The sequence below is a fragment of the Centruroides vittatus genome, unplaced genomic scaffold, assembly GCF_030686945.1.
Source record: "Centruroides vittatus isolate TY-2023 unplaced genomic scaffold, ASM3068694v2 scaffold_149, whole genome shotgun sequence".
Classification (NCBI taxonomy): Eukaryota; Metazoa; Arthropoda; class Arachnida; order Scorpiones; family Buthidae; genus Centruroides; species Centruroides vittatus.
In genome coordinates, this window is record NW_027122681.1 from 1,814,649 (window position 1) to 1,842,433 (window position 27,785).

Below are 27,785 nucleotides of genomic sequence, written 5' to 3' on the forward strand. Positions count from 1 at the left end.
CATTGAGATAGATTTAGAAGATAAAAAAAAGTAAAAACATAAGTAAATGAGCAAAGTTTTCTTGATGGAATTTGAAGTGAAAGCCAATATTGATAAATAAGACCTTTAAAATTTGTAATATATTACCCAATCAAAATATTCAGTTTTCTCAAAGAAAGATGGAAAGCCCAGGTGAATTCTAGCAATATTAGAGTCATCAGTGAAAGGCAGATTACACATTTTGTTAAACATAAGATATATCTTATTAATAGCAGAAGTAATCTTGTGTAAAAGAGAAAGTGCAGCCATTGACCGGATGGGCAGTCCATAATCAATGTGTAAGGGCCAGCCAATGGGAGAGAAAGAAAGTTACGGCGATCAAGCAGTCAGACTGACTTGTGGGAATGGACTGACATCACTGAGACAGGTTACCATCTAAAACCGTTTAATAAACATAAAAATGGAGCTTACAAAAATGCTTTTAATTCGGCGTAACACCAATCCAACGGGCGGATCAGTCCGTGTAACAGTTCAATAGTCCCGTCGATCGTTTAAACTTCCGATGAAGGTGAGGAGGGTGGTGTCGGCCCCGGGGCACACTGCACGACTTGTTGTGACGCTTTCGGCGGCGGGATGTACCTGGTCGCAACTCGTCGGGAGCGGAGGTCGGAGACCAGGTCGAAGCGACGATCCAGACTTCGTTGTTAAACTTTATCCGGAACCCAGTAGCGGAGCACCCTGCACCGAAGACCAAGAACTCCGAATGTCCTTGAAACGACGATTTTATAATCTTTCTCCCCCAAATCGCCTCTTCATTGGTCTCTCATTGTCACCTGGTGCCAATTCGAAACCCGATGGAGGGCGCGGGAGAGGTCATCGTCGCGACAGAACTTGATTCCTCTCTCGTCGCGTGTTTCTCGAATTCGTTCTTTTCCTTTGTTTTAAATACACAGAAAAAACTTCCATTAAACAATGGAAAGCTCCAATTTCGTCCCTTTTTAGTCGAACCCCGTTCGGGTCCTCACAGGGCACCCCCCTTTCGTTTAAAATGTCGCCACCGGATGCGACATTTTAACCACTGGCTTTTGGCCTCGCGAGCGGATACCGTTTTGAACTTCACTGGGCATCCGACATTGAACTGATAGCTCTCGCGTGGCTATCGAGTTGTAGGAGGTGTCGCGTAACATTGAATAAAAGTTCGGTTTCCTATTGAAACAGCATTTTTTTTTCTAACCGGAACTCCCGATTTTTTTTTAATTGTTTTTAAACATTTCTGTTTTTCTCTGTAGATTGAGCGATTTATATAAATCTTAAAATCCGATTCTAAATCTCCTAAAAAGCCAAAAAGAGGCAAATACCGACTGCATTCGTGTTCCTGTCCAATTCTGCCGTTTAGGACCACGAACAGTGATTCAATAGATGATTTGTCTCATCTGTCACAACAAGAAGCTGAGCGCAAAAGCTGTTACCTGTGCTTCCGGTATGCTTTCGTACCGGCGTACGTGCAAACCATGTTCGGAAGTCACAAACATCTCTCTGCAGCTACGTCTCTAGCTCCCCCTTTTTTTTATGTCCGTCTTCTGATTTCGGCGACATTGTCCTGTCATCGACTTTTTTTCGATGCAGAACATCACAATTCCAAATCACCGTCAGAGACAATTGTATTTTTCGTTGTTTCTGTCTAAAGGAGCTTTTGTAGATAACTATGAAGCAATGACGACAATTTCGGTTTTCCTCCTATTATCGTTCATCATCTCCCCTCGTTGTTTTCTGTGCGTCAGAATTTTTTTCTGGGGCAGATGTGATCATCAAGCACATGCATTTTGGGGGAAATTTTTTTTTCTTTAAATTGGATTATATGAACCACTCAATCTTTGACAAATTCATCAGTGTTCCGTTCGTGACAAATTTTTTTTTTTTTTTTGACAATTCTTGGTTTTCCGACAATTTGGAATTTGAAAAACGCGTTTCGTCATTGAACTTTCAGGATCTACAATGAGTATTTTACACAGATGTAAATTCGTTCGCGACAATTCTGTTCACCAGGGCGATTGTTTTTCACATTTTTTTTTTTTTTGTTTTTGGTATGGTGGCCTCTTCCCTACGGAGAGCTCACCATTTACATCGCGTAAATAGGCCGATAGGCGTAGGCGGCGGCAGGCGCTCGCGACCCTGAATTTGTGACGTTGACGCGCCCCCTTCTCCTTCGCTTCTGCGGAGAGGTTCCACCGTTTGCCCGTGCCTATGGGTTCGTGGCAACACCCAAGGATACTCGTCCGCGGGTCCTTGACTCCGCAAAGCGTATCGGTGTGTCGGTTGTGCCACGGTGGTTGGCTGACTACTCTCTATCGCTGCCGCGGGCTCTGCCTGATCTGGCTGTATTGACGTTAGGATAAATTCATCCCAGGGGTCTACTGTTTCGGAAGCTTGTGGTTCCGAAGCCGAAGTCTCGCCTTGAATCGTTTCTGACCTTTGTTCGCTGGTGCATAAAGACGCAAATTCCATTCTCGCGATAGCAGGTTTCAGACGATTTGCGTGAACGTGTAACTTCTTACCCGTTTGGATATGTTGGACAACAAAGTCCACAGGACTAGTCTCCGCTATAATCCTATACGGTCCCTGCCATCTAGGTGCCAGTTTCTTTTTCAACCCAGTAGGGACTACTACTTCCGTCACAAAGACTCGGTCTCCAACTAAAAACTTATGGGGTTTATTTTTGCGCTGCTGGTATTCCTTCCTGTCCAGCGCGGCCTTTTCCGCGTGCTCTTGAGCTAATTGGTGAGCCAAAGCCAACCTCAACCTTAGCTCGCTCGCATAGTTCTCACTAACATCATAGCTTGGTCTGCTAGGTTCAGTGACCACGTCGAACGGATAAACCGGATCTCTCCCATATACTAAATAGAATGGGGTTTCATTCGTGCTGGAATGCACGGCGGTGTTGTATGCGAAAAGCGCAAACGGGACCATCTCGTCCCAGTTGCGTTGGTCTGTATCGGTGTAGTGTGTCAATATATCTACTAACGTTTTATTCAAACGCTCTACCATTCCATTGCATTGGGGGTGGTAGGCGGTAGTAAGCAATCTTTCTATTCGCAAAAGCTCACAAACCTCGCGCATCATTCTCGAGGTGAAATTTGCGCCTCTATCGGTTAGTAGCTGTTTCGGAACCGAATGTCTTAGGATTATGTGCGTAACAAACGCCTTAGCGACTGTCCTGGCTGTGACGTCGGGCAACGGCACTGCCTCGGCCCAACGTGAGAAATGATCCACGAAAACCAGTAGATATCTATTGCCGTTATGGGTAGTGGGAAAGGGACCTTGAATATCAAGAGCCGTCCTCTCGAATACCTTAGTAATACGGGGAAAAATTTGCAAGGGTGCCTGATGCCCGTGCTGCGGTCTCTTTCGCATACTACATTCCTGACATGATTGACAATAGTGAGCTATGTCCTTGTTCATGTCGGTCCAGTAGAATTGAGTGTGCAATTTTTTCTTTAGTTTCTTCGCCCCCAGGTGTCCTGAACTAGGGATGTCGTGGAACATCTTCAAGACATATTCGACCATGTTCCTGGGTATAACCAATCTGTCCCATATTTCATTTCTGTCAGGGTTAGACTTCCTATGATACAACGTCTGTTCCGTATCTAAGTAGAACTCACTACTCTCGGGACTCGGACTCTGTTCTGGTGACTGGGAACGGTCGGTTAATTTCCGTCTAATCTCTATGCAAAAGGGATCTTTTTGCTGTTGTTCTCTGATCTGGGCCTTGCTGAATATTGGGAGTAACTCGTCAATGGAGGAAATCGGCACCCTACTCAATGCATCGGCATTGGTGTGCGCCTTTCCTGGACGATGAACTATTTCAAACTGGTACTCCTGCAGAGCCAGATTCCATCTGCTCAACCTTGAGCTCTCATCCTTCACGTTGATAAGCCATTTTAGAGGCCGGTGATCGGTTATAATTTTAAACTTCCGACCATACAAATATGGCCTAAAATACTTTATGGCCCAGATGACGGCTAGACATTCCTTCTCCGTCGTGCTGTAGTTTCGCTCGGCTTTCTTGAGCAAGCGGCTCGCGTAAGCCACTGGTAGGTCGCCGCTTTCGTCCTCCTGCGACAACACAGCGCCTATTGCTACATTGGATGCGTCTGTTGCTATAATGAAGGGTCGACTAAAGTCAGGCGATCGCAGAAGCGGAGCAGAGGTCAACGCTTTCTTCAATCTCTCAAAAGCTGACTCCTGTTCCTCTTGCCATTGGAATTTCGTTTCTTTCTTCAAAAGCTCGGAGAGAGGCCTTGACATTTTCGCGTATTGGGCTATATGTCTTCGATAGTATCCAGTCAATCCCAAAAATGCCCGGACATCTCGCTCATTTCTCGGCCGTGGGAAGTCTCGAACAGATTCTATTTTTCCCGAATCCGGTCGGATTCCCGCTTCGGAGACCTCATGTCCCAAAAATTTTATCTGTCTCTTTAAAAAGTGACATTTCCTAGGCTTAAGTTTTAATCCCGCTACGGCTAATCTTTGGAAGACTAGTTCTAACCTCTCTAGATGAGAGTGGAAGTCGGGACTAAACACAAGGATGTCATCCATATATACTAAGCATATTTTGTTCTTCAGCCCACTTAATATCAAATCGGCGCACCTTTGGAATGTGGCCGCTGCGTTGCATAAACCCATCGCGAGGCGATTAAAGTGGTAATGCCCCGATGGAGTACTGAACCCCGTTTTCTCTTTTGAATCCGGGCTCAGCGGCAGTTGCCAATAGCCACTCAACGTGTCCATAGTAGAATAATATTTGGTCTTGCCCAATAAGCTCAATGATTCCTGAATCAATGGCAAGGGGTATGGATCTACCTTCGTCACTTTATTTAATTGCCTATAATCTACCACAAATCGATAGCTCGAATCAGCTTTCTTGACTAATAAAGCTGGCGATGACCATGGGGAGCTGGAGGGTTCAACTACCCCACTCTCCATCATGTCTTCAATTAATTTGTCCATAACTTCTCGCTGCGCATAGGGAATGCGATATGGAGCCCGATAGAGTGGAGGACTATCGCCCGTATCTATCTTATGCTCGGCAAAATTGCAATAGCCCAAGTCAAAATCATCCCTCGCAAATACCTGTCTGTATTTATACAATAGGTCCAGCAGAGGGGTCAGTTTGTCCTTCCCTATTTCGCTTAAATCGAATAAATTTGCTACTTGAGCTCTAGTTAACTCCTTTCCCTTAGGACGTAATGCATTATTTCGTTCGCCCATTTCCTTTGTTTCTTCCTCCGCCTTAAAAAAGGTGCCTACTTTACTTCCTCTATTTAATTTAATAGGTTGAGTTGCAACATTCATAATTCTAATCGGTATTTTACCGCGGTGTTGTGTTTTCACTAAGATCCCTGCTATAAACGTTTCTTCTCGGTCTAAGGTGCAAGGTTCTACTACTCCTACCTGGTTAACGACTTCTCCTCTCACATTTCCTTCCACAATGACTTCCGATCGCGGAGGAATTACGCAATCGTTTAACAACACGACGTCTTTCGGAGCGTCATCTTCCCTTTTGTTTTTTCTAACCGCTGAACTTTGGTTTAGAGTTTCTAAATTGTTTCTCTGTTTGCTTATCCGCACGCGGCTACCTTTTCTTTGTCTTTTATATTTGTTACATTTATTAAACTTGTTCCTAACTTCGCCAACATAGTCTAATCGTGTCACATTTTCCTCGACCCTAACATGTGGCTTCTTCTCTTTCTGTCTATTATCCCTTGTTTCTAATCTTCGCGGATTACTAACTTTGTTGTGAAAACTCGCTAATCCCCAAAAGGTTATCTCATCTCCCGTTGGGAATATTAGCTTCGCATTTTTAATGGATATGGTTATATCATATTTCTCAATTATATCCCTTCCTAAAATTCCCTCATTTGGCTCGGTTATTTTAGGGTCTACCACGTAACAGTCGTGCGAAAACGCTAGGTTGCCAATTTTAAATTTTATGTTATATTTTCCCATTGTTTCTATTTCATGCCCTGTTACGCTTATTAACTCTACCGCGCTCGTTTCCGCTTTCTGCACTTTGCTCAAATCAGGAAAGAGAGTTTTAGATACTAATGTAACGGCTGCGCCCGTATCTATCGTTAGTCGCGTTCTTTTACTTTCTATTTCGCAGACCAAGGTACACGGCGGTAATTCCAGCGGAGAATCCTCACTCTTTGATCTCCCGACTCCCGCTAATGGGATTGTATTGCGCGCTTCCTCCTGTAACCGTTCCCAGTCGCGTGGTTGATCTCTAACTTTAACCGTGATAACTCTATCGCCGCGATTCCCTTTTGAACTATCTCGCCTTCCTTCCCTCTGATAATCGGCTTGTTCGCCGCTTCCTTCTGAACTTGGCAAGGCTAGGCATTTGCTGGCGGTCGCCCCAAACGGTGTTCGCGGCGTCGCGTAACTCCCTTCCGGCCAATCCTGATCGTACCGCGCCGGAAAATAAGGCGTTTGTTCCCAATTTTGCCCTTCATTTTGCCCAAACTGCCTATAATGGGCCTGATAAAAAGGAGCACGACCCGTATATTGTAAATACAATGGGTTTGGAAAGGGTGCTATCGGGGTTTGTTTCCTAGACACCGACTGATCGCACTGGTTAAATTCCGGCCATACCTGATATGAATGGACAAAAGGCAAGGGTTTTTCCCGGTCTACTTGTCCCGTTAGTGGAAAAGGGTTCGGTCCGCGGTATTGCCACAACGGCCTTGGATAGAAATTCGCGGGAGAGGGCCTAAATGATCGCCCACCCGGGGGTCTAGAAAAGTTCGGAGGCCGTGGTTGGCGTTGCCCGCTCGAATAATTCTGCGCTTTTCCCCTTCCAAAATTGGGTGTAGTAGCGGATTGGGGTGTTTGCCTAAATTGCGTGTACGCCTCCTTACGAGGATTATTTATTGGTTCTTTTGAAATGCGCTTCTCAAATTTTTTTCCTAAATCTTCGAGTTGCCTCGAAATTTGCTCGATTTTCGCATCCAGCGCGGGTTCTTGGGTTACGTTTTTGTTCTCCCTTTCTAGTGCGTGATCGTCCTGCGTTTCCTCTACGCCCGCAACCAAATTCCTATTTTTCCCCGTTAGCTGTTCGATCGTTTCCTCCCTAATCGCTATCCTTAATGCTTCTGCGAATGTGGGAGGGTCTTGTGCCATAACATTTCTTTTATGCTTCTCGTTTAGTCCGTACAAAAATTGGACGTGAAGCTTTTCATCTAGCTCCCGCTGCAGACATTGTCTTATGGTGGCGTGCTCCTGCTCTGTCGTTCCCGTGTGTTGGATGGTCGTCGCGCTGGCTAGAGTTTGCAACCTAACCGCAAATTCTTGCACCTTTTCTTCCCGTCTCTGGACGCAAGCGTGAAATTTTTGCACGCGAATCGAATACGGTTCTTGGTTAAACCTCTGCACCATTAATCGTCGAAACTCGTCGTACGCGATAACGCTTTTCATCTGCATGTCCCTCCATGCAAAATCTCTGGCTACGCCCGCTAGTTTGCATTTCGCGATACCTAATTTCTGTCTCGCGGTCCATCCCGCTAAGCTGGCTACCTCGTCCAACGTATCAAAAAAGTCGGAGATGCGCCCGCTTTCCCCGGAAAAGGTTGGGATCATCCCACCACACTGGTGTCAGAGAAGTGGGATTTTAAATGCAGAATTTGCACAAATTCAGCGGGCCCACACTATAGTTGAGGATGCCGACATCAAAATTTCGCCCCGAAATTGAGTTAAAGGTGGGTCGGAACGATAGATGCTGAGACAGACACTTCGGCGCGAACTCGCGAGTTAGTTAGCAGTTCTCTTTCATTGGCCTTGGGAGGAATGATACCTGCTTTATTCGGTGAAAGTAAGCGTATTATGACTTCTTCGATCCCTTAAAAAAATATCGAGCTTAGCTGGATGATCCCGCAGAAATGCTTTAGTTAACCAAGCGCAAGCTCGCAGGTGCGACAATGATAGAATAAATAGGCTTGACCGAGCAACAAAACGCCACTATAAAATAGTGCCAGCAGCGGAAGTAGGCAAGATGTTCCGAGGTCAGTTTTTCAAAATATAAGTAAAAACATTAAACTGAGCGTCAGGATGCTTGGCACTGCTTCATTCACAAAAGCTCTAAAGGTAGCCATTAGGGAAGAAACGAGTGACTAGCAGAATGCATAGTTTTGTCAGGCGCGAAGCTGAAACGACGGAGAATAACCTAATGGATTCGGGAAGAGTGAAACTCCATAAGAAATCTGCGTTCGGTGCAAAGATGGGTCAAAATTTTAAACAGTTTAAAACTTTAGGAAAAATTGTTAGATAATCGAACATTGTCAGTACCGCTAACTGGTGCGCAAAGATAATATTCAGAATAAACAAACAGGACAACCCATGGAACGAGGGAATAGCGAAGTAGGAAACGCACACCCCTATCCGAATTCGCTGCAATGCTTTTCGCAACCTCATAACATGCAACCACTGTCGCCCGATTGGTATGGAGAAAAGGACGTCCCTCTGCCATCTCTAGTCGAGTGGAAATCGAGGCCAATGCGTTGCAGGTTCCGATTATAAATCCATCGTATTCATTGCGATATAGGCTAATTATTTCAGTAGATACTCTTTCATCAATCGCAGAATAGGCAAATCGAATCCGAAGTCGATTGAAATTTAGAACAGGCACTTTATGTAGAGGATTTTCTGACAGTATTAGCCCGGAAACAGGCCAATGCGACCGCAACTAGATGCTTAGCTTTTCTCAGTCCCAAGGTAGACGCAAAGCAAGCAGATTGTCAATTGCGAAAAAAAATATAGCAACTTTAACCTAAGGTTAAGATTACAAGCAATTACGGTATCCTACTCTCTTTTTTCTATCGGTCCGGTTTTGCGAACTGTGAATGATGAACTTTCATTCTGGAGAGGAGAGATCATCATAAAAACAAAAGCGAATGTTAATTTTAATTGAATTCACGTTTTCTGAAAATAAAAATTGTCGCTGAAAAAAAATGTATGCAAAAAACGTGCTTAAATGTTAAAATTGTCGCGAATCGGAATTCAAGTCAATGTGAGCGTGGTGCATTTCGAAAGGGAGCCATAGTATTGTTTTTGTTTCGTGTAAACTGTTCTGTCCATCCCTTACGAAGCGCTCACGATTGAGCCTACACTGGTCAAGGGAAGAGAGTCATGTCGGGGAAGCGACTTATCTCCTTGGTCAACGCCTTTCCAAAATTTTCTCACACTTAGGATAGATGACAGAAAATTGTCACTTTGTCTGTCCTAGAGAGAATGAGGATTTGATCACTCTCGAGAAAACTTAACGATGATCTTCTATTTGATTCGCGCTCATCGGAAAACAATTTTGTCGTGATCAAAACATTGATGAAAACTTCTGTTATAGATTGAGTAATTTATATAGTCAAAATGTCAGAAAATTTTTTCCTTTTTTGCGTACATGATGATTGATCATACCTGTCACAGTCGAGACTGCGAATAGACTCTGACCAGATCAAACGGAAGTTACGGAATAACACTCTGAACTGTGTGACCTTGATTAGCGGTAATCTGCGTCGGAAAACCGATGATAGAGAACTGTCACTGGTTCAAGAGACTGACATCCGGAAGTTATGGCCGTAAAGACATTGGCAAGATCACAACTGCACACCGTCAATGCAGAAGCTCCATGATCCTCTTTCGGTCCAGTACAAAAAAAAAAAAAAAAAAAAAAAAAAATGGAAAAGATTTGACCCCCATGGTAAAGACGAAGTTTTTCAGAAAACTTGGAACGGAACTAGATGCATAGCTTCGAAAAGCACGTGTCTTCAACTTAGATCCAGAGAACTCCGCGCTACACGTGCACCTGAATGGCTATGAAGTTCCCAAGTTCCAATTCTGATTGAAACAGGCGAATTAAACTAAACGTTGAACCTGTTATCAGATTTCTGAATCAGATGTTCCGAAAAATTAGGAAGGGAACACGAATACATTCCATTCCTCCCCCCTCCGTTTCAGACCATTTTCTGAAAATTTTGAGATTGTGTGAATTGCTCAGTCTGAAAACGAAAAACGAAAAAAAAACTCACATGTTTTAGAAAATAGTTTGTCGATCATTTATGTTGTTAAAATATTATTCGATGACCGTGATTGTTATTTGATTATTTGTAACCAATCTTATAAACAGACATGTGATGTTACACAAACATTTCGATGAATTGTAAACGATATTCTATACCATTCAATAATGTATCGAAAAAAAAAACTTTGGTGTAACTCGAAACCGAACGCGCGCCAGAGAAGGCTGGATTCTCAGACAAGTATCGCTGTTACGTCACTTGGCAAACAAAGGGAGAAAGGACTGTCAGCTTCCAGAGCTGCCAGCTAAAATGTCGTTATTCCGTTACGACATTTTAAATTGGCGGGAAGCTCTGTGAGGCTCTGGATAGGTCCGAACCTCACTGAAATTCGCGTTAAAATCATTTATTTTTAGAAAAAAATTATTTTTTTTTAGAGAAAAAAAAAATAGAAGTTAGAAATAGTTTTTCTTAAGGAAAACGACGCGAACTGTTAAACAATAGAACAATGGGGAAACGTAGATCGTCTATCTCCGAGTGGGAATCGAATTAAACTTCGATTTTGACCTCTCCTGCGCCCCCGAAAGGTTTCGAATTGTCACCAGGTGACGAGAAGAGACCAATCGGAAAGCGGAATCGGAGGAAAACAGATAAAACCTGAGAATTCAAGGACGCGAGGGCTTCTTCTCCCGAAAGTTCCAAGTGACGGATCTATTGTTGTGTGTGTGTCTGGTGCCCATCTTCGTCTCCGTCTCCCGACCTCGGATCGACATCTTTCCATCAACGGAAGTCGACCGCATCGTCCTGGAGTCGCGGAGTCGTCGAGGGAACTGGCCATTCGCGACCTAGGGACACTCCTTCAAAATGAGACTATATTCGAAAGGAGAGGAAGACCCAGAGACTGCTGCCGACCTAGAACTTCCAAGATCGCGGAAATCTTGTAAGCTTCTTTCGTGTCAAATAAACGGTTTCTTGTAACCGTAGAGTCTGTCTCAGTGCCGGTCGCCCACATACGACCCTTCGCGACCGCTCGACCCTCTTGACATAGTCGGCACCCTGTCGGCAAACTCACAAATGCAAGGTTGAAAATTAACATAAAAAATGGTCCTCGATGCTCTTTTATTAAAGATGGGCTTACAAAATTGCCATAAAATAGCCAATCTGATAGCCAGGGATTTAACTAGTTTATCAATATGATTCTTGAAAGTTATTTTTAATTGAAATCATGTAACTTCCAGTCCAGACTGGAAGTTCATACATATTTAACCAGGGCCCTTAACTTTCCATATCTGGTTTCGATTTTCATCTATCTCTGTTCTCATGATTAATAAAAGATGGACAGAGAGACAATAGAGGGAATGTATGGGGCTGAAATTTGAAAAATTTCAGACCAATTACTTTAACTTCATAACTGTAGATACTACAAAGTTAAATATGATACAGTTTACTAATATATGATTACAATACAAAAGTAAAACAAATAATAATATTAGAACATTCAAAATTTTATGATTAAACTATTATGAACTTGAAATGGCCATGTATGTGGCTGAGATAGTTAAAGTATCATCTTATTGCTCTTGGAGATCAGGGTATCAAATCAAGGCAATCAAAAAACCCCAGGAATTTTTCACAGACTCTCTTGTATTTGTTGGTCATGAACCTCACCACCTCCCTTCCCTCATTGTGACCAAATCCAAAATGGTTATGAAAAAGGCAGTTCTACTGCTCACAAAAATAAACAAACCTTAAACTGAAATCAATTTAGAGATATTCCTTTACTTCTACTCTATCTTTGTATTATAAATAAATTGACTTTATCTGATACCAAAAAATAGACTGATCATTTTACTATTATAATTTGGAAAAAATAGTTTTGGATTTATATTATCAAGACTAATTATAAACAGTTCAATATTCTTCACTTAGATTACAAAATCAAAAATAATTTCTGATATTTATTTAACTAAAATACATGTTTCCATCATTTCAAATTGCACTAATATTTACCAAAACAGATATATTTATAACACGATTTATTACATATTATTTAACATACCTGTGAGTCTTCTTCAGAAGTATTTTCAATCCACATTCTTGGAACATGAACTTCTTTCAAACTTATACATAATGTGAATCCATTACCTAATATTGAATTTTCAAGTTTCACTACAGCTTTTGTTTCTGTTCTCTAGAAGTGCAAAGAAACATAATTCATAAATTTTGTATAAATTATATAATAGTCTTAATTTTAAACTTAATAATTTAAGTAATAAGTACATAAAGAATTTACCTTTGTCATAATTTTGTGTGTTGGAGAAGAAATAATATGAATGGGAAAAGGCATGTCTACAGATATTTTTAGTGAAAATGAACCTTTCATATCCATTAGATTTACAGATGACATTACATCCTATTTAAAAACAAAACTTAATAATAAAATAAATGTTTTATTAAAAATTCATTCAAAAATTTAAAATCATCTTAATAAACTAACTACCAAAAATTTTTTTGAAAACTAATTTTATAACTTACATTATTATTTTTTGAAGTATTAATTGGCATTAAATCTAAAATACAAATATATTGTGCAGCATCGTGTTTATAATTATTACCACAGTTTCTTTGTTTCTATTTACTCATGTTAACGATTAATTTATATTTTATCACAGCAGCACAGATGAGCAGCATTAATAAAAATTGTGCAGCTATATTAATTAGCCATTGCTGTTAAAGATATAAGTATCATCTAAACTAACAATGTTTTATAAAATCTACACCCTTGCAATATATTCTTGGTCTTTCAGTATCAAAGCAATGCATATTACTGTAAAACATTTTATACAACTGACTACAGAATGAATCATTCTGTTTTTTAACATTTAAAATATTGAATAAGTTGAAAGTATTTACTCAATTTTATATCTTTTAATGCCATGTAAGTTTGGATAAACTGCATCAAATTAAGATATTTCCATATAGTTTTAAAATATAGTTTATGTAAAATTCTTATTAGTTAAATTAAATTTAATCATTTTATATTGAATTATTAACTTACCTGAGTTTCAGTAATCAATTGTGAATGCCAAGGTGCAACAGTACCAGGTATATTAAAATTTATCACCTCATCGATTACAGGCAATTCTATTATGTACGTAATTTTAATGATCACTGTAGTTTTAGGGGGAATATTACCAACACTTACAGTAAATACATTCTGAAAAATAACATAATAATGATATTTTTGTATGAGCATTAATGTTTCCAATTAGAATACTGTACTTACTGGTTGTTCTTCATCCATAAGATATGCCCCATGCCCTTCCTTAATGGCCTCTTTATATTCTTTATGAGCAGTTTCTTTCTCTTTTATCTCACCAACAATATGTTTATCATTTATGAATGCTTCAAAGCCACAAACAGCTGCTCCTACTTCTAAAGGAAAAATATATTTGGCTTCCACAGAGCTATCATTGTTGTTTTCATACACTTGCAGAACAATTACCTGTATAGAAATTAATATATTAATTTTGTAGATTAATAAATTACATAAATAAATTTTTTATATAGTTTATCTGTAATACTTCAGACACTAAATCGATTATTTTTGCTTGAACATCAACTGATTTTAAGGGAACATCAATATTTTCTACATTATTTATTAATTTCAAGCCAGCTTCTATTTTTTTATTACTTTCCACACTTAAATTCTCTTCAGTTTCAAAATCTGTAAATAATAAAATAATATTTTATTTAATGAAAGTTAAAGTAAACAATCAGCTGAAAACAAAAATATTTTAGTATTTTTAAAGATGCAAATTTGTATCTAATTTATTTTACAATTTTAATATTAAATTTTATAAATTCTACTTGAATTTGCTGATATACAGCATAAATTAATATATTTAAAATTTGCCATATGATATAGATATTATATTTCATTCAGTTTTATAGACTTTCAAAACAAATTACTTTCTTTGGAAATTGTTTGTCAACTTAATCTACTTAATTTTATAGATTCAACATATCTGTAAATACATTTTACCTAAATTAATATGATTTTTATCAAATTTAAGAGAAGGTTCTTCTACTAAAAGCTCTGTGAAATCTGGAAAAGGTTTCACATCATCCTCTGGCAATGAAAATTCAATCAAATATTTTAATTGTTGTTGACAAGGATCATATATAACAAATTCGTTATCCTGTTGTAACACAAAATAACAATAAGATTTAATGAAATAATTCTTAATAATTAAAGGCAATAACTATAATTTCACCTGAAAATCAGATACTTCAGAATCAGATGTTTTAATTCCATGAACACTTTCAAATCCTTCTGGAGGCTTAACCAGAGAAATCTGAAACTTATTTGTATGGTATACTTTTCCTAATGCAACTTCACAAACCAGGATAAATCTGGTATTCCTCATTTTATTTACAGCAGAATATTTAATGCAAGAACTAAAATTAAGTTAAAATATACATTTCAATATTATAATACTAATAATATTAGATTAACAGATTTTCATTTACTATAATTATTACAAACTGTATAAATAATTGCCAAGCCCCATATTAATATATAAATACATAACTGCCATATTTTTCAGACTATATTGTGATTGCTAATTCATTACATAAACTAAATAGTTTAGTTTAAAGGCAGACACTTAAAATTCATCTTCTATTAAATTTATTAACCAGAAATTAATTTAGATTAAAATTAATAATTTAGAATTTTATGGAAGAAAAGAATGACTCAGAATGGACTTGATTTTGCATCTTTAATACATCATGCAGATGCTTTACCAGTTATACTGCATGTAACTCCATCTGATCTTTTCTTCCAGACATGTGTTATTCAAAGTCATATAGTCAAACATGTTAATTATGTGAGTGTAAAGGTCGCCTTTGGTGGCCTGTGTCAAAGAAACCGCCCGACTGAGGTAATTGCTCCCACCTGGGGTCGGGGCCATAAACGGCCGGAAGGATCAAAGGTGGAGCGTCTCCACTTAAGGGACAATGTGTTGGCCACGTGCCGGCCAGCTTGAGAAAACAAGAATAAATAAAGCACGGACGCAAATGTGAGCTACGTCGGCGGGAGATAGGGCGGACGTCTTGGAAGGCTCTAAGAAGGGAAAGGAAGTGATTGGTCGCAGGAGGCAGTGCCAGAATCCCTTAAATTGGAAGGGTGGCAAAAAAGCGAGGAGAAAGGGCGAGGGACCTGGTACGTGGCGGTCTCTAACAACAGGCAGACCTTTGAGGCGGATAGAGAGAGTGTTCTCCTCTTGGAAAGTCCTCTGGAGAAAGGTTGTTGTAGAGACGGACGGCCACGAGGTTAAGCCATCTCCGGAAGAGTGACTCGTGTTCCCAGGCCAGCTAAGTCGACGTGCTGCATCACAGCTTCGATACTGTAGTGTACGTAATGCTATTACATAGTGTATATCTTTGTAAATATTTGTAAATAAACTGTATATAACTAATTATCGAGTGTGGAGGTGTGACTTTCAACGGACCATCAAACGGACAATCTCGAGGCGTAAAGAACGACTCGGGACGGAACATTTGTAAAGATCACGAGACGAGTAAGAAGGATCTTCACTGGCGCAGTCTTCGACAGGATATTCTTGCAAATCTTCAGGAGATTCTCGCAAGACGACAGGAAAGTACTGAGCCCACATTCGAGATTTGGATACTTACGGAAGGAAGAGTAGCCGGAAATCAAGGCGGAACAGAACTCAACATTGGTAAGTTGTTCTTGATTATTTGTATTCAGAATGCCGGGACGCGGAAGGACTCAAGGGTCAAAAAGGGGTATGCCATGTTCTGAGGATCAGGGAGGTCGGGCTGATCTTAGTCAATCCCAGGAAATGGATACGGAGCCAGAAAGGGAAATTTTGGACCCCGAGGTCGAGGTTACAGACAACCAGAATGAAATAGAGGGGACGTGAGTCTGACGAGTTAGAGAAGTTACGCTTGCAGATTAGACTAGCCGAAATAGACTACTAAAAACAAAGAAATAGAAATTAAAAACAGGAAATTGAAAGGGACATTAGAAAAAGCGAAATCGAAATGGAAATTAGAAAAAGCGAAATAGAGTTAGAGAGAGATCGTCTACGAAGTGAATCTAGGACTAGTAATAACTCTGAGCTGGGAGGTAACTTGGATAGCCTAGCTAGAAAAATCAGATGGGCTTTACCTAAAATGCCAGACAAGGAGGCGGAAGTACCGTCGTGGTTTCGGGCCGTAGAGGTAGTGTTACAAACGTACGATGTGCCGGAAGAACTTCAGGGGCAGCTAGTTTTAACGGTGCTATCGGAGAAATGTAAAACGGCGTTAAATAGGCTTACGGCAGACGAGATCAGGGATTACCAAACCTTAAAACAATTCCTACTAGACGAGCTGAGACTGTCTGCCGCTGAGTACCTCAAAGAGTTCACTTCCGCTGAAAAGGGAAGCAAAGAAACGTGGCCCCAATTTGCAGCTAGAATGGAGGATCTGTATCGGTATTATCTGAATAGTAGAGGCGTAGATTCTTTTGGGCAGCTAACAAAATTAGTGGTCTCGGATCACCTTAAGACTAAGTTAGATGCCGACACTAAGCGTTACGTTTTGTTGCAAGAAGGTAAAGGCTGGTTCCCACCGGAAGAGTTAGCCAGATACGCAGATAAGCATGCGGAGGCTGTGGGAAAGGGTGACGTTAGACTTATACCTGAACGCGAAAGGGATAGAACAGTCACTAGAACTGGAGGCATGAGCGCGAACAATGGAGGATCAAGAATGAGATGCTATGTCTGTGACCAAATGGGTCATCTCAGAAGGGATTGTCCTCGGAGACATATTAAAGAGGAAGGACCGAAGTCTAAAGCAACGCGAGCGGTTAAAATAGACGAAACGGTAGAATCGGACGAGCAGCTAGTAGCTAGGGTAAAGGTGAACAGGGAAACGATCAGCGGAAACGTACCCGTTAGTGTAAACAAAAATCTCCTGCTCGCTTGTAAAGATAATAAATTTTCTGCAATAGTGGACACGGGGGTAGATATGACGGTTATTAGGAAGTCTGTAGTGCCTGTTTACGTGTCGCGGGCAGCGAGAAAGGTTAAGTTGATCAGCGCATTTGGGCAGCAGGTATCAGCAGTGTTAGCGACAATACCTGTAAGACTAGAAGGGAGGTCGAATAAAAAGAAAAATGATTACGCTCCAGCCTTGATAACTTGCGCATTAACTGACGAACTTAGCTGCGGTACAGATGCATTACTTTCGGCAGCCGATTATTGCGTTTTGAGGAGAGTCGAACGGACGAAAACGAATAGGCGACGGAAACCAGTCGCGAGGGTTACGGTTGCGAAAGAAAGCGGGGAAAATAGGACGAGCCCCACGACAAATAAAAAGAGCGATGCTAGAAAATATTGTAAGGCGGGTCATGGTCGGCAGGCAAGCGTTCCCCTTCGGCTAGTTGACCGCACGCCTCTTAAGGAACAATCGGTCCCTAGGGCATTGGTAGCGCGGGATAATAAGGCAAAAATCGCGCACAGAAGAGGGAAAAATCGTAATGAGATCGACGTACTATCCAGACGGGAAATCAGGAGCAATCCGGAACCCCCAGATCGTACAGACAAGGCAGTTATGTCGGTATTAAGTCCTTCGGATAGATGTAATCAGTATCTACCAGGCGATTCTGAATGCAATGTGACGGGACAATTTGCCGAAGATGTTATTGACTGTGTAAAATATCTTTTTCTGTAAAATATTAAATACTGTATATTGTTAGTATAGTTTATTATTTGTAGTAACTTGATCCTTGTAATAAGAAAGGAGGAAGTGTAGTGTAACAAAATAATTTGTACGGTAAAGATTGCTGTGTGTCGCGGTAGTATTGTTTATGTCAAACAGGCTTTTGTTGAAGCGCAGTTTGAACCTTGTCGGTGGGAGGTGTAAAGGTCGCCTTTGGTGGCCTGTGTCAAAGAAACCGCCCGACTGAGGTAATTGCTCCCACCTGGGGTCGGGGCCATAAACGGCCGGAAGGATCAAAGGTGGAGCGTCTCCACTTAAGGGACAATGTGTTGGCCACGTGCCGGCCAGCTTGAGAAAACAAGAATAAATAAAGCACGGACGCAAATGTGAGCTACGTCGGCGGGAGATAGGGCGGACGTCTTGGAAGGCTCTAAGAAGGGGAAGGAAGTGATTGGTCGCAGGAGGCAGTGCCAGAATCCCTTAAATTGGAAGGGTGGCAAAAAAGCGAGGAGAAAGGGCGAGGGACCTGGTACGTGGCGGTCTCTAACAACAGGCAGACCTTTGAGGCGGATAGAGAGAGTGTTCTCCTCTTGGAAAGTCCTCTGGAGAAAGGTTGTTGTAGAGACGGACGGCCACGAGGTTAAGCCATCTCCGGAAGAGTGACTCGTGTTCCCAGGCCAGCTAAGTCGACGTGCTGCATCACAGCTTCGATACTGTAGTGTACGTAATGCTATTACATAGTGTATATCTTTGTAAATATTTGTAAATAAACTGTATATAACTAATTATCGAGTGTGGAGGTGTGACTTTCAACGGACCATCAAACGGACAATCTCGAGGCGTAAAGAACGACTCGGGACGGAACATTTGTAAAGATCACGAGACGAGTAAGAAGGATCTTCACTGTGAGTACTGGGATGACATATGTGTTTATTGCTTTAACTGTGTTCTGAGTATAGGATTTAACTTAATTTGGTATTCATTAATTAATCTTTGCTTTATTTATGTATGTTCTGTTAGTTTGGCCTGTTGGAATCCTAAATACTTGTAGAACTCACCTTCTTCCATGGATTCAATAACGTCTCCATCTCCAAGTGGAAAATCTTCTTTCTTCAGGATTTCTTTTTCTATGTGAAGTGGGCATTTATTTAGGCCAAACTCCATTTGTATGTCCTTGGTGTATGAATGTGTGATTTGTAGGAGTTGATGAAGTTGTTTTTGTGTAGATGCATAAAGTTTTATGTCATCCATGTACATGAGATGTGACAGTATAAACTGTGTTGTTTTTTCATGTCTGATATTGTAGCCATATTGTGGGTTGTTTAACATGTTGGATAATGGGTTCAAGGCTAGGCAGAACCAGAGAGGACTCAAGGAATCTCCTTGAAAAATTCCTCATCTAATAAATATTTGGTCTGTTTGTATAAAAGTGTTATGAACCCTGAGATGTATTGTTGTTCTCCAATGCTGCATGGTGTTTTGGAAGAATGCAATGAGTGATGGATGTATTTTGTACATATGTAGAATATGTATTAGCCAACTGTGTGGAACACTGTTGAATGCTTTTCTGTAGTCTGTATATGCCATGTGTATGTTTGTGTTGTTTGTGTGCTTGCTGTAGAATGACTGAATCTATGAGTAACTGTTCTTTGCATCCCCTGTGATTTCTATCCTTTTTGTTGTTCCTTTTTGTTGTTCTGTTAGAATGTCGTGTTCTTCAACATGTTTGTATACTTTGTTTGTGATACAGGATTCAATAATTTGAAGAGTGTTGGAAGACATGTAATTGGTCTGTACTGTGGTATTGTTGTTTTTAGGTTTCATGTAGGCGATGCCCTGAGTAAGAAATTTTGGCATGTCTTGTGGATTGATGATGATGTGTGTTAGGTGTTTAGCTAGTTCCTGGTGCAGTGATGTAAATTTTTTGTACCAGAAATTGTGAATGTTGTCTACACCAGTTGTGTGTTCTGTTAACAGAGTAGTGGATGTTGTGTACGTTTATTTCAACATAGGGCATAGTTGGTATGTTATGCAAGTTTTTGTTCTCCTCCTCAATCCAGCCAGCATCAGCATTGTGTGTAACAGCACTGGACCAAAGAGAAGACCAGTAAGTTAAGAGTTCTTCTTCTGTTGATGTGCCACTGTGCTGTGTATCAGTGTTTGTTTTGGTACTGATGTGTCTGTAGAAGAGTTTTTATTGTTTGTGAATAATTTTGTTGTTTTTGTAGTGAACATGTTTTTATTATTATTATTATTAAAGTAATTAAATTAGTAATAATTAAATTTTTCATTAGAAATATAAACAAAACCAACCTTGCAGAATCTGTAAAATAAATTCCACTGCCAAGCATTCCAACATCAGTTCTTTCAACTCCAGATTCTGCTACAATAACTTTTGGCAACTTCAAACCACGTGAAAGAATACCAACAATGTTAGAAGATACAGTAGAGTGAAATAATAATTGTTTGTTTGTTATTTGGCTTGCAAATTCTGCATATTCTATATCACGATGAATAGCATAAATATTATGAACTTTAATACATGTTTCCCTACAAAAGAAAAAATGATAACATATTAATTTGCACACATACATTCACAGTTTTGTGTGTAGTGTGTATATACTCATACATGATAAAAGGGACATATACCTTCATGAAACAAAAAATATGCTAAAACTGATTTTAATTAGGCATATCCTATTCAATAGATATATTATTTTAAAACAAGTATAAACTTACTGATGTGGCCAACTTCAGAATATACAATTTCTGAACACACAAGTGAGGTGGTCACTTAGGTGGGATGTTTCTTTAACTCTGTCTTGTGGACACTAAGTGGACGTTACTAGCAAATCTATAATGATTTGCCAGTTACATAGTTACATTTTTTACAAAATACAATCAGGATTCAAAAAGGATCTAAGTAAACTTTCCAAAAACTATAGTAATGAAAGCTCAATTCATTTAAAATGCTTTTGTGGGTGTCTGCCATTTTGTTGTTTGTAAATACTATATATAGAATTAGAACTCTTTCTTCTTTCCTTAATTCTTCTCCCTTCCGCTTTTAACCCTTCCCATCACCTGACAGGAACGACATTTTTTGTGGGTCCTGACTGGTGGTTTTAACAAAAGGGACAGGAGGGGGTCCTGCCCGAATCAACCATGAGTCACAAGGGTAAGGATAATGGACACTTTTTGGTTTGACACCAAGGAGAGAAGTCTGGCGAGAGTGACCCAGAGACAAGGCTTAGAACGAAAGAGAGAGAGGGCCAGTACAGACCACGTGGGGACTAGGACCCGAAAATAATTGAACCAGCCGTTCCGCAAAGGTCCGACAATTTGCCCCAGCACCCTTTTATGAGTGAATATTTTTTATTTTTTTGGATGCTGATGGATTGGAGATTCACCATCTGCAAGGCACCCATTGTCGACATCACCTTAGGATCAGGACCCACAAATCTAAACTACCGGTAGATTCTTCATCCTCTATCCTACTTTTCCCTTTTTTAGTTTTTAAGTAGCAATACTATTAGTTTTAAGTTTAATTGTAATTTTTGTTTAATCAGGATTGTATATATTTGCCAAACTCCTCGGAAGTCTGAACAAGAGGAGACACGGTAAAAGATCTGTGTAATATCGTCTCCATGTTAATTGTTTCAGTTAATAAAGCGACTTGTTCGTTATTTCTTGTTTATTATTATGTGTTTACTTCATAACATTTCACACTTTAAACAATACACTGCTTTTACAAATGCACATTCTGTTGGCCACATAAAAAGGAATAAATCCCTTTTGAATACTGCTATCTTAGCCACAAAAATGGAGTTTGATTTATATTAAAACTTATACAGTTTTACAGAAGAATTTCAGGGATGACCACATAAGTAAGATGGTCATCCCCGAAAGGTGGCAACAAAGCAAAGATTTTACTACTTTGTATTATACATATATATATTTTCTGTTTGACCTTACAAACAGAAAAAAACCAAAAATACTCCTATAGCTTAGGAACCAAGAGCAAGAGGAAAGAGAGACTGTTCTAGCCTGTCACAAGACAAGGCTCAACTCCATTGTTTTACACAGTACAAGTGGATATATGTTCAAATATCCTCAATAGGAAAATACTGGAGTGCAGGAGTGAACAACAAATTAATCTCAAGTTCCTAGTAAAAACAAAGAATTCTGATTGAACCTTTCAATTATTGACTGAGTTTTACAATGAAGAGTGCATGTCTTATGCATACATTTTTGAATGGCACAAACAATTTTTGGAAGGAGAGAAAACCTAGGCCATATTGATTATTTTCTTCAATATCCAGGATATTGTAATGGCAAAGTGGATTCTTGGACTAGACAGCTATATTACCTTGAAGACTTGATAAAATTGCACATGAGAAAGTAATGACCAGAATTATGGAGAAATGATTGGATTTTGCACCAAGACCACATCAGCCCTCACAACACTGTCTGTGAAGCAGTTTTCATCTAATCACATCATCATTGTGCTTGAGCACCCACCCTAATTTGCCACTTGGCTCCCTGCAACTTCTATCTCTTCCCAAGAATCAAGTCTGTGCTCAAAGGAACCCATTTTTTGTCATAGGAGATATGAAAGTAAAAACAACAGAGATTCTCAAGTCTTTCAGAAAATGGTCTAAAGAACAACCTTGAATGTCGCCAGAATCATGTGCAGCTGTGTGTCAACTGGAACTATTTTGAAGATCGTAGTTGATTTTCTCAATTTGTTAAATAAAAAGAGGATATAAGCACAGTCTTGTTTTCTATGTATCACATATTGTATATAACATCTAACAATTGTTATATGACTTTGGTTATCATCAATTTTTTCCGCAAAAAATTTGTCTCTATTTTTGTTGGTTGCCTTGAATTTTGTCAGCAGCCCACATGACCTCGCTGCTAATTTTGCAAAAACAAAGGGTGAACAACACCTTTTCCTGCTCAGTGTGACATTGTTTCTCATTGTGTGAGAATTACCCTATGAATTTAGCCAAACAATTCCATTGCTTTCCCTTTCAGCTCCATCATGGGACAAAAGAAAGTTTTCGGAGCCAGCAGCCCTTCAAATGCAATGTTACATGTTCATTTATTCTTTACATTAGTCTTTTATATTCATTTTATATTAATTTCATATTGTTTTTAGTATTAAACACTATATTTATTCTCTATAAAATGTGCTTTTGGTATGTATTTTGGAGAGTCTACAACAAATTAATCAGATTTACATTGATTCATATGGAAATAAGGCCTCGGTTTTCATCAGTTTTGAATTTTACCAATTGTTTTCAGACAGATTATTGACGAAAACTGAGATATTACTGTATCTAACAATTCTTAGATATTATCATAAATCTCACCCATAAAAATTAATTCATAGAATTCTATATTTTCTGTTTACTTTGTTAATAACTTTCTTTGCATTAGCAGCACATCTTTTTCATTATTTAAATTGTTTTATTTTGCAAAGCATAAAATTATACAATAACATCTCGTTAAAAAAAGCAAGTTTAATAATCAATTTATATAAAATTTTAATTTATGCTTTTTCAAGAAAATTATTACTGTTTTTATTTGAACTACAGAATATCTTATATGCAGGACTTGACTTTGAAGAACTTTTTGAAAAAAAACAAGGGCAAAAATAAGAATATTAAGGATTCTTAATTATTTTCTAAATGCTTTTAAAATTTAAGGATTTTTAAGGCATGTACAAACTGTATTTTGGAAATGACAATATTTTTATAAATACAAAGTAGTTTTGAAATGCCAGTATTGGAAGTTCTCAATTTTGAAAAAATCTATTATTGCAACTATCTTATACTGAATAACTTAATATAAATAATTTATAATTAGTATAAATACTTCACAGGAAATTAACTAAGCCAGCTATTAATGATAGTTAAATGGTAAATAAATGGAAAAATATCTTACACAAGTGCTCATTCACCATAGGATCTCCAAGTAAAAACACAAATAAGGTAAAAAGTGCTTTGTTTGCACCACAATTTTTACATCTTTTATATATATATATATAAGCTATTGATTCCACTGTTTATAAATCTGTAATCTGTCATGGAATGCCTAGAATGCCCACTAGAGGCATCTGTAGTGATTTTCAGCTCTTATTTTTATTTGTAATAGGAATTTATTATTGATATGAATTTATTATTTATATCATGGAATGACACTGCTGCTGCTAGAATGCCCACTAGGGAACGTCCCGTGCTATCTTGTGTAACAGAAGCAGCAAAGTCAGAAGAGCATCAACACAGAATATTAAAACACAATGAAACAAACAATTATTTATTGTGACATTGTCACAATGCCATGCAGCAATTTTTAATCATCTTTTAATTTTAAAAAATCATGGAACTTCCAGAAGTTAATCAGGGTCTCAAGCCCTAAGCTTTCCATATCTGGTCTTGATTTTCATTTATCTAATTCCATTCTCAAAATTAATAAATGAGAGAGAGAGACAGACAGACAACATGGAAATGTATATATCTGCAATTTGAAAATTATAGGATAAAAAAAGAAACAAAAATAGATTTTTTGCAGGCACAGATAACTGTGGATTAGAATTGATAACATCATTTATTAACAAGACTTTGATATTACTTCAATTAAATATAACTTCATCATTCACTGTTTGATCCATCCGTTGACCACACCCAAAATATTTAATAATAGCAAGCTGCAACTTTTGTATGCCTTTTCGAGTGTCCACGATTCCTGAAGAGATGTTAAAAAGGCATTGACTGGATTAACAGTTCCATAATATAAAATTTCTTGGTATGTTCATTTTCATTGAACTTACTGAAATTTTTCTCATTTAAGGAATAATGAAAATGTTCAGACCACTACATAAATGCTTGCTTTATGAATTGTTTATCATGTTAATACAGTAAGACCTGCATGCATCAAAAATCCTGCAACATTCAATTAATGTTCATCAACTTAACAATAAACTTAACTTAAATGACTATCATTAAAGTAAAAATACTGTATTAAATTTTACTTCATTATCAGGAAGTTTTTCTTCTAATAATGGATGAGATAAGTATATTTTACAAGTCATGTACGCGTGTGTTTAAGAAACAAAATACATATATTAAAAACAATACCGAAATTGTGAATTAATCACAAAATTATTCATTTTGTTAAATTCTTCACTATCAGAAGACAAAAATTGAATATGACATCGAAGTGCTTTATATTTGGCATGGAGACAACCTTTCGGTGACCAACCAGTGGCTTCACTGACAGAAACCATGTCTCGTAAAACCTAAAATTTTAAATCGCTTTAATAAGTACAGGTAAAATTATTAAATTAAAATTCAATTTTTTATATCCTCACTTGACATAGGTCTTTTTTCTGTGCAACTAATTGTTTAGACTTGATAGTTTGACTGTATTCTGACACATGAGGTAAAATTGAATAAAATTCCTTACTAAGTTTCTCTAGTAATTCTTCTGAATCAAATTCATTTAACATTGAGTGAATTTGGAGTAAAATACTTTCTGCTTCATCAATCTATACATTTGATAAAATTTTATAAAAATTAACAAGTTTTATCATTATAATAAAATTTTTAAAAATTTATAATATTCAAAGAAAGTTACAAACCTTCCACAAAGGTATAAATTCAGGATGACTTAGATATTTCTTTAAATGTCCAATTGCTTCTGTCCATACTAATTCTACAATATTTAGAACATTTTTATCTATGTGTGAAGATAATGAACTTAATTCCAACTGCAACTGAAATTATACAAACTTAGTTAACAATAAACTTTTCTTACAAAAGTTCACAAATTATATAAATTGTAATCTGGTTTTAAAAAACAATGTAGATAAAAATATTTTATTTAAATTCATGTTTTAAAAAAAATTCATAAATTTATATTCTATAAAATGAATATTACTAATCTATTTACAAAATATTAATATTTATTGAATAAAATTCAACAATTTTGTATGTTTCTTACTTTTAAGATAATGCTAGATGCATTATTTTTCAAATGATAAATGTTTTCCTGCAGATGCAAACTGTTTGTCAAGTAATAAACTCACATATACATATATGCATCTATTTTCTGAAACTCATGTTTGAAAATAGTGTAAAAGAAATGTAGTTTGATGGCCAAGATAAATGTTTCTTCTTCTTCAATGTGAGTAAAAAGACTGATTCCAATGAAAATAGCAAACATTCAGGTATATTTGGCAAATCTCAAATATTTACCACAAATTACCCATCTGTAGCACTTTGTATTTGTCAAATGGCAAACATTTGTCACTCAAGATTTAACAAAAACTGAACAACAACACTATTAAAAATTTGCGGCATAACCACGTGAATGCAACTGAATATCTGGCTTATTCTGACTACTAATTTAGGAATTTGCCACAATGTATTACTGTTTTTGTTCAGTTTTCCAAGTATCCTACTTTCTTTATTATAAACTATACAAACAAAAATTTGTGAAAATTTATTCTACCTGATGCTTTTTAATATTTAAAAACAAATAGTTTTTTTTATCATTTATAATTAACTGCATTTCATATTCATTACAAAGAGCACTCAAATATTTTAATATACATTATTTAAAAAAAAAAAGCAGATAAGCAACTCACATAACTGGATTCAGTTCAAATAAACACTAACACATCCAGCAAGGATAAGGATGCTTTAATAAGTAAAATAAACATTTTCATTTGTTTTAAAATCATGATCAGATTTAAATGAGTAAATTCAAATGAGATTGCAAATGGAATACAAAATTTTAAAAAAAGGAACAACAATTTTTATTGGATGCAACAAAATGTGTAAGAGATGATATATGCCTTTAAGTTCAAATAAATTATAGTCTCTACTTTTACAGAGATGGAAAAGCATCCAAATTTGGACATTATTCCATCCCTGTAAAAGCACTGAGCATCCTGTTTTGCTTATTAAAGTATTCTTTTCCTTGCTGAACTTTGATCTTAGTAGTGTTTATTTGAAAAAAAAACAGCCTTTTTAACCAAATTTGTTAAAATTTGGTTGCAAAAATAATTATTCTAATTTTATATTATATGTCAAATTTATATAGTAACAAGTAATTATTTATTGTGATATCATCACAATGCCAGACTGCAATTTTAATCATATTTTCAATTTATTTAATTTAAAATATATGCTCTCCACCTCAAATTAGTAGTGGCTTGCCCCTATACATCATACTCTTCCTTTAATAACAGAGTCATGTTGGTCATCTACCTAACTAACACCTTTCAGGAGAGACATTTTGAATTGAAATAATGTACCTTCTGGTTTGCATCAAAAGTTCATAATCAAATATGAAAACTTTGGAGCAGGAGGCCCCAAAGTTTCCATATTTGATTATGAAAATTGAAATTAAGAAAAGACAGATGAACAGACAAACGACAGTGGAAATTTATGTCTACAATTTTTTCAAATTGCAGCCCAATTATATAAATATAAAATATAATTACTAATTATCATATCTAATATAATGTTTATCTTTGTTATAAATTATTATAAGTTAAATTATTTATTTATTCACTAACAAATGAAACAACGACGAGCTTAGTAACAAAACTGACAAAACTAAAGAAGTTATTAAAAAAATATTTCCATATAGACTTGTGTAATAAATTTTTATTTATAGTTTATGGGTTACCATTTATAATTTTACCTTATTATTATTAATTATAATTTGATTTTTATCTATTATTTTTAATAAAATGAAAAATTTAAACATTTATACTTGAAATGCATACTTTTTGAAATGCAAGAGATCCAACTTCAGGATGTAGAATTTCCATAACTTCAATCATGTAATGAGGAGGTCCACATTTTGCAAAATAAATCTGACTAAATACTGACAAAGCTCTTTCAGCTGTTTCGAGAAAATAACAAACTTTTTTACTTTCAACAGTATTTTCATCCTGAAAAATATCATTATTATTTTAATTTCAAATAATAA

General features: G+C 37.4%; 1 protein-coding gene across 2 annotated transcripts in view; it reads right to left on the bottom strand.

Annotated features, from left to right (window-relative positions):
- LOC136987265 (protein mono-ADP-ribosyltransferase PARP4-like) overlaps positions 1–27,785 on the bottom strand; it is a 55,921-nt gene that overhangs the window by 7,671 nt on the left and 20,465 nt on the right. For both annotated transcript variants that reach the window (XM_067284973.1, XM_067284972.1), the window contains exons 6-17: positions 27,580–27,747; positions 25,423–25,557; positions 25,153–25,329; positions 24,920–25,080; positions 20,091–20,327; positions 14,321–14,504; positions 14,089–14,245; positions 13,628–13,770; positions 13,330–13,548; positions 13,102–13,260; positions 12,337–12,456; positions 12,103–12,234 (exon numbers count right to left, since the gene is read on the bottom strand). In XM_067284973.1, the coding sequence (XP_067141074.1) occupies positions 12,103–12,234; positions 12,337–12,456; positions 13,102–13,260; positions 13,330–13,548; positions 13,628–13,770; positions 14,089–14,245; positions 14,321–14,504; positions 20,091–20,327; positions 24,920–25,080; positions 25,153–25,329; positions 25,423–25,557; positions 27,580–27,747 (1,992 nt within the window). The remainder of the gene's footprint in view (positions 1–12,102; positions 12,235–12,336; positions 12,457–13,101; positions 13,261–13,329; positions 13,549–13,627; positions 13,771–14,088; positions 14,246–14,320; positions 14,505–20,090; positions 20,328–24,919; positions 25,081–25,152; positions 25,330–25,422; positions 25,558–27,579; positions 27,748–27,785) is intronic.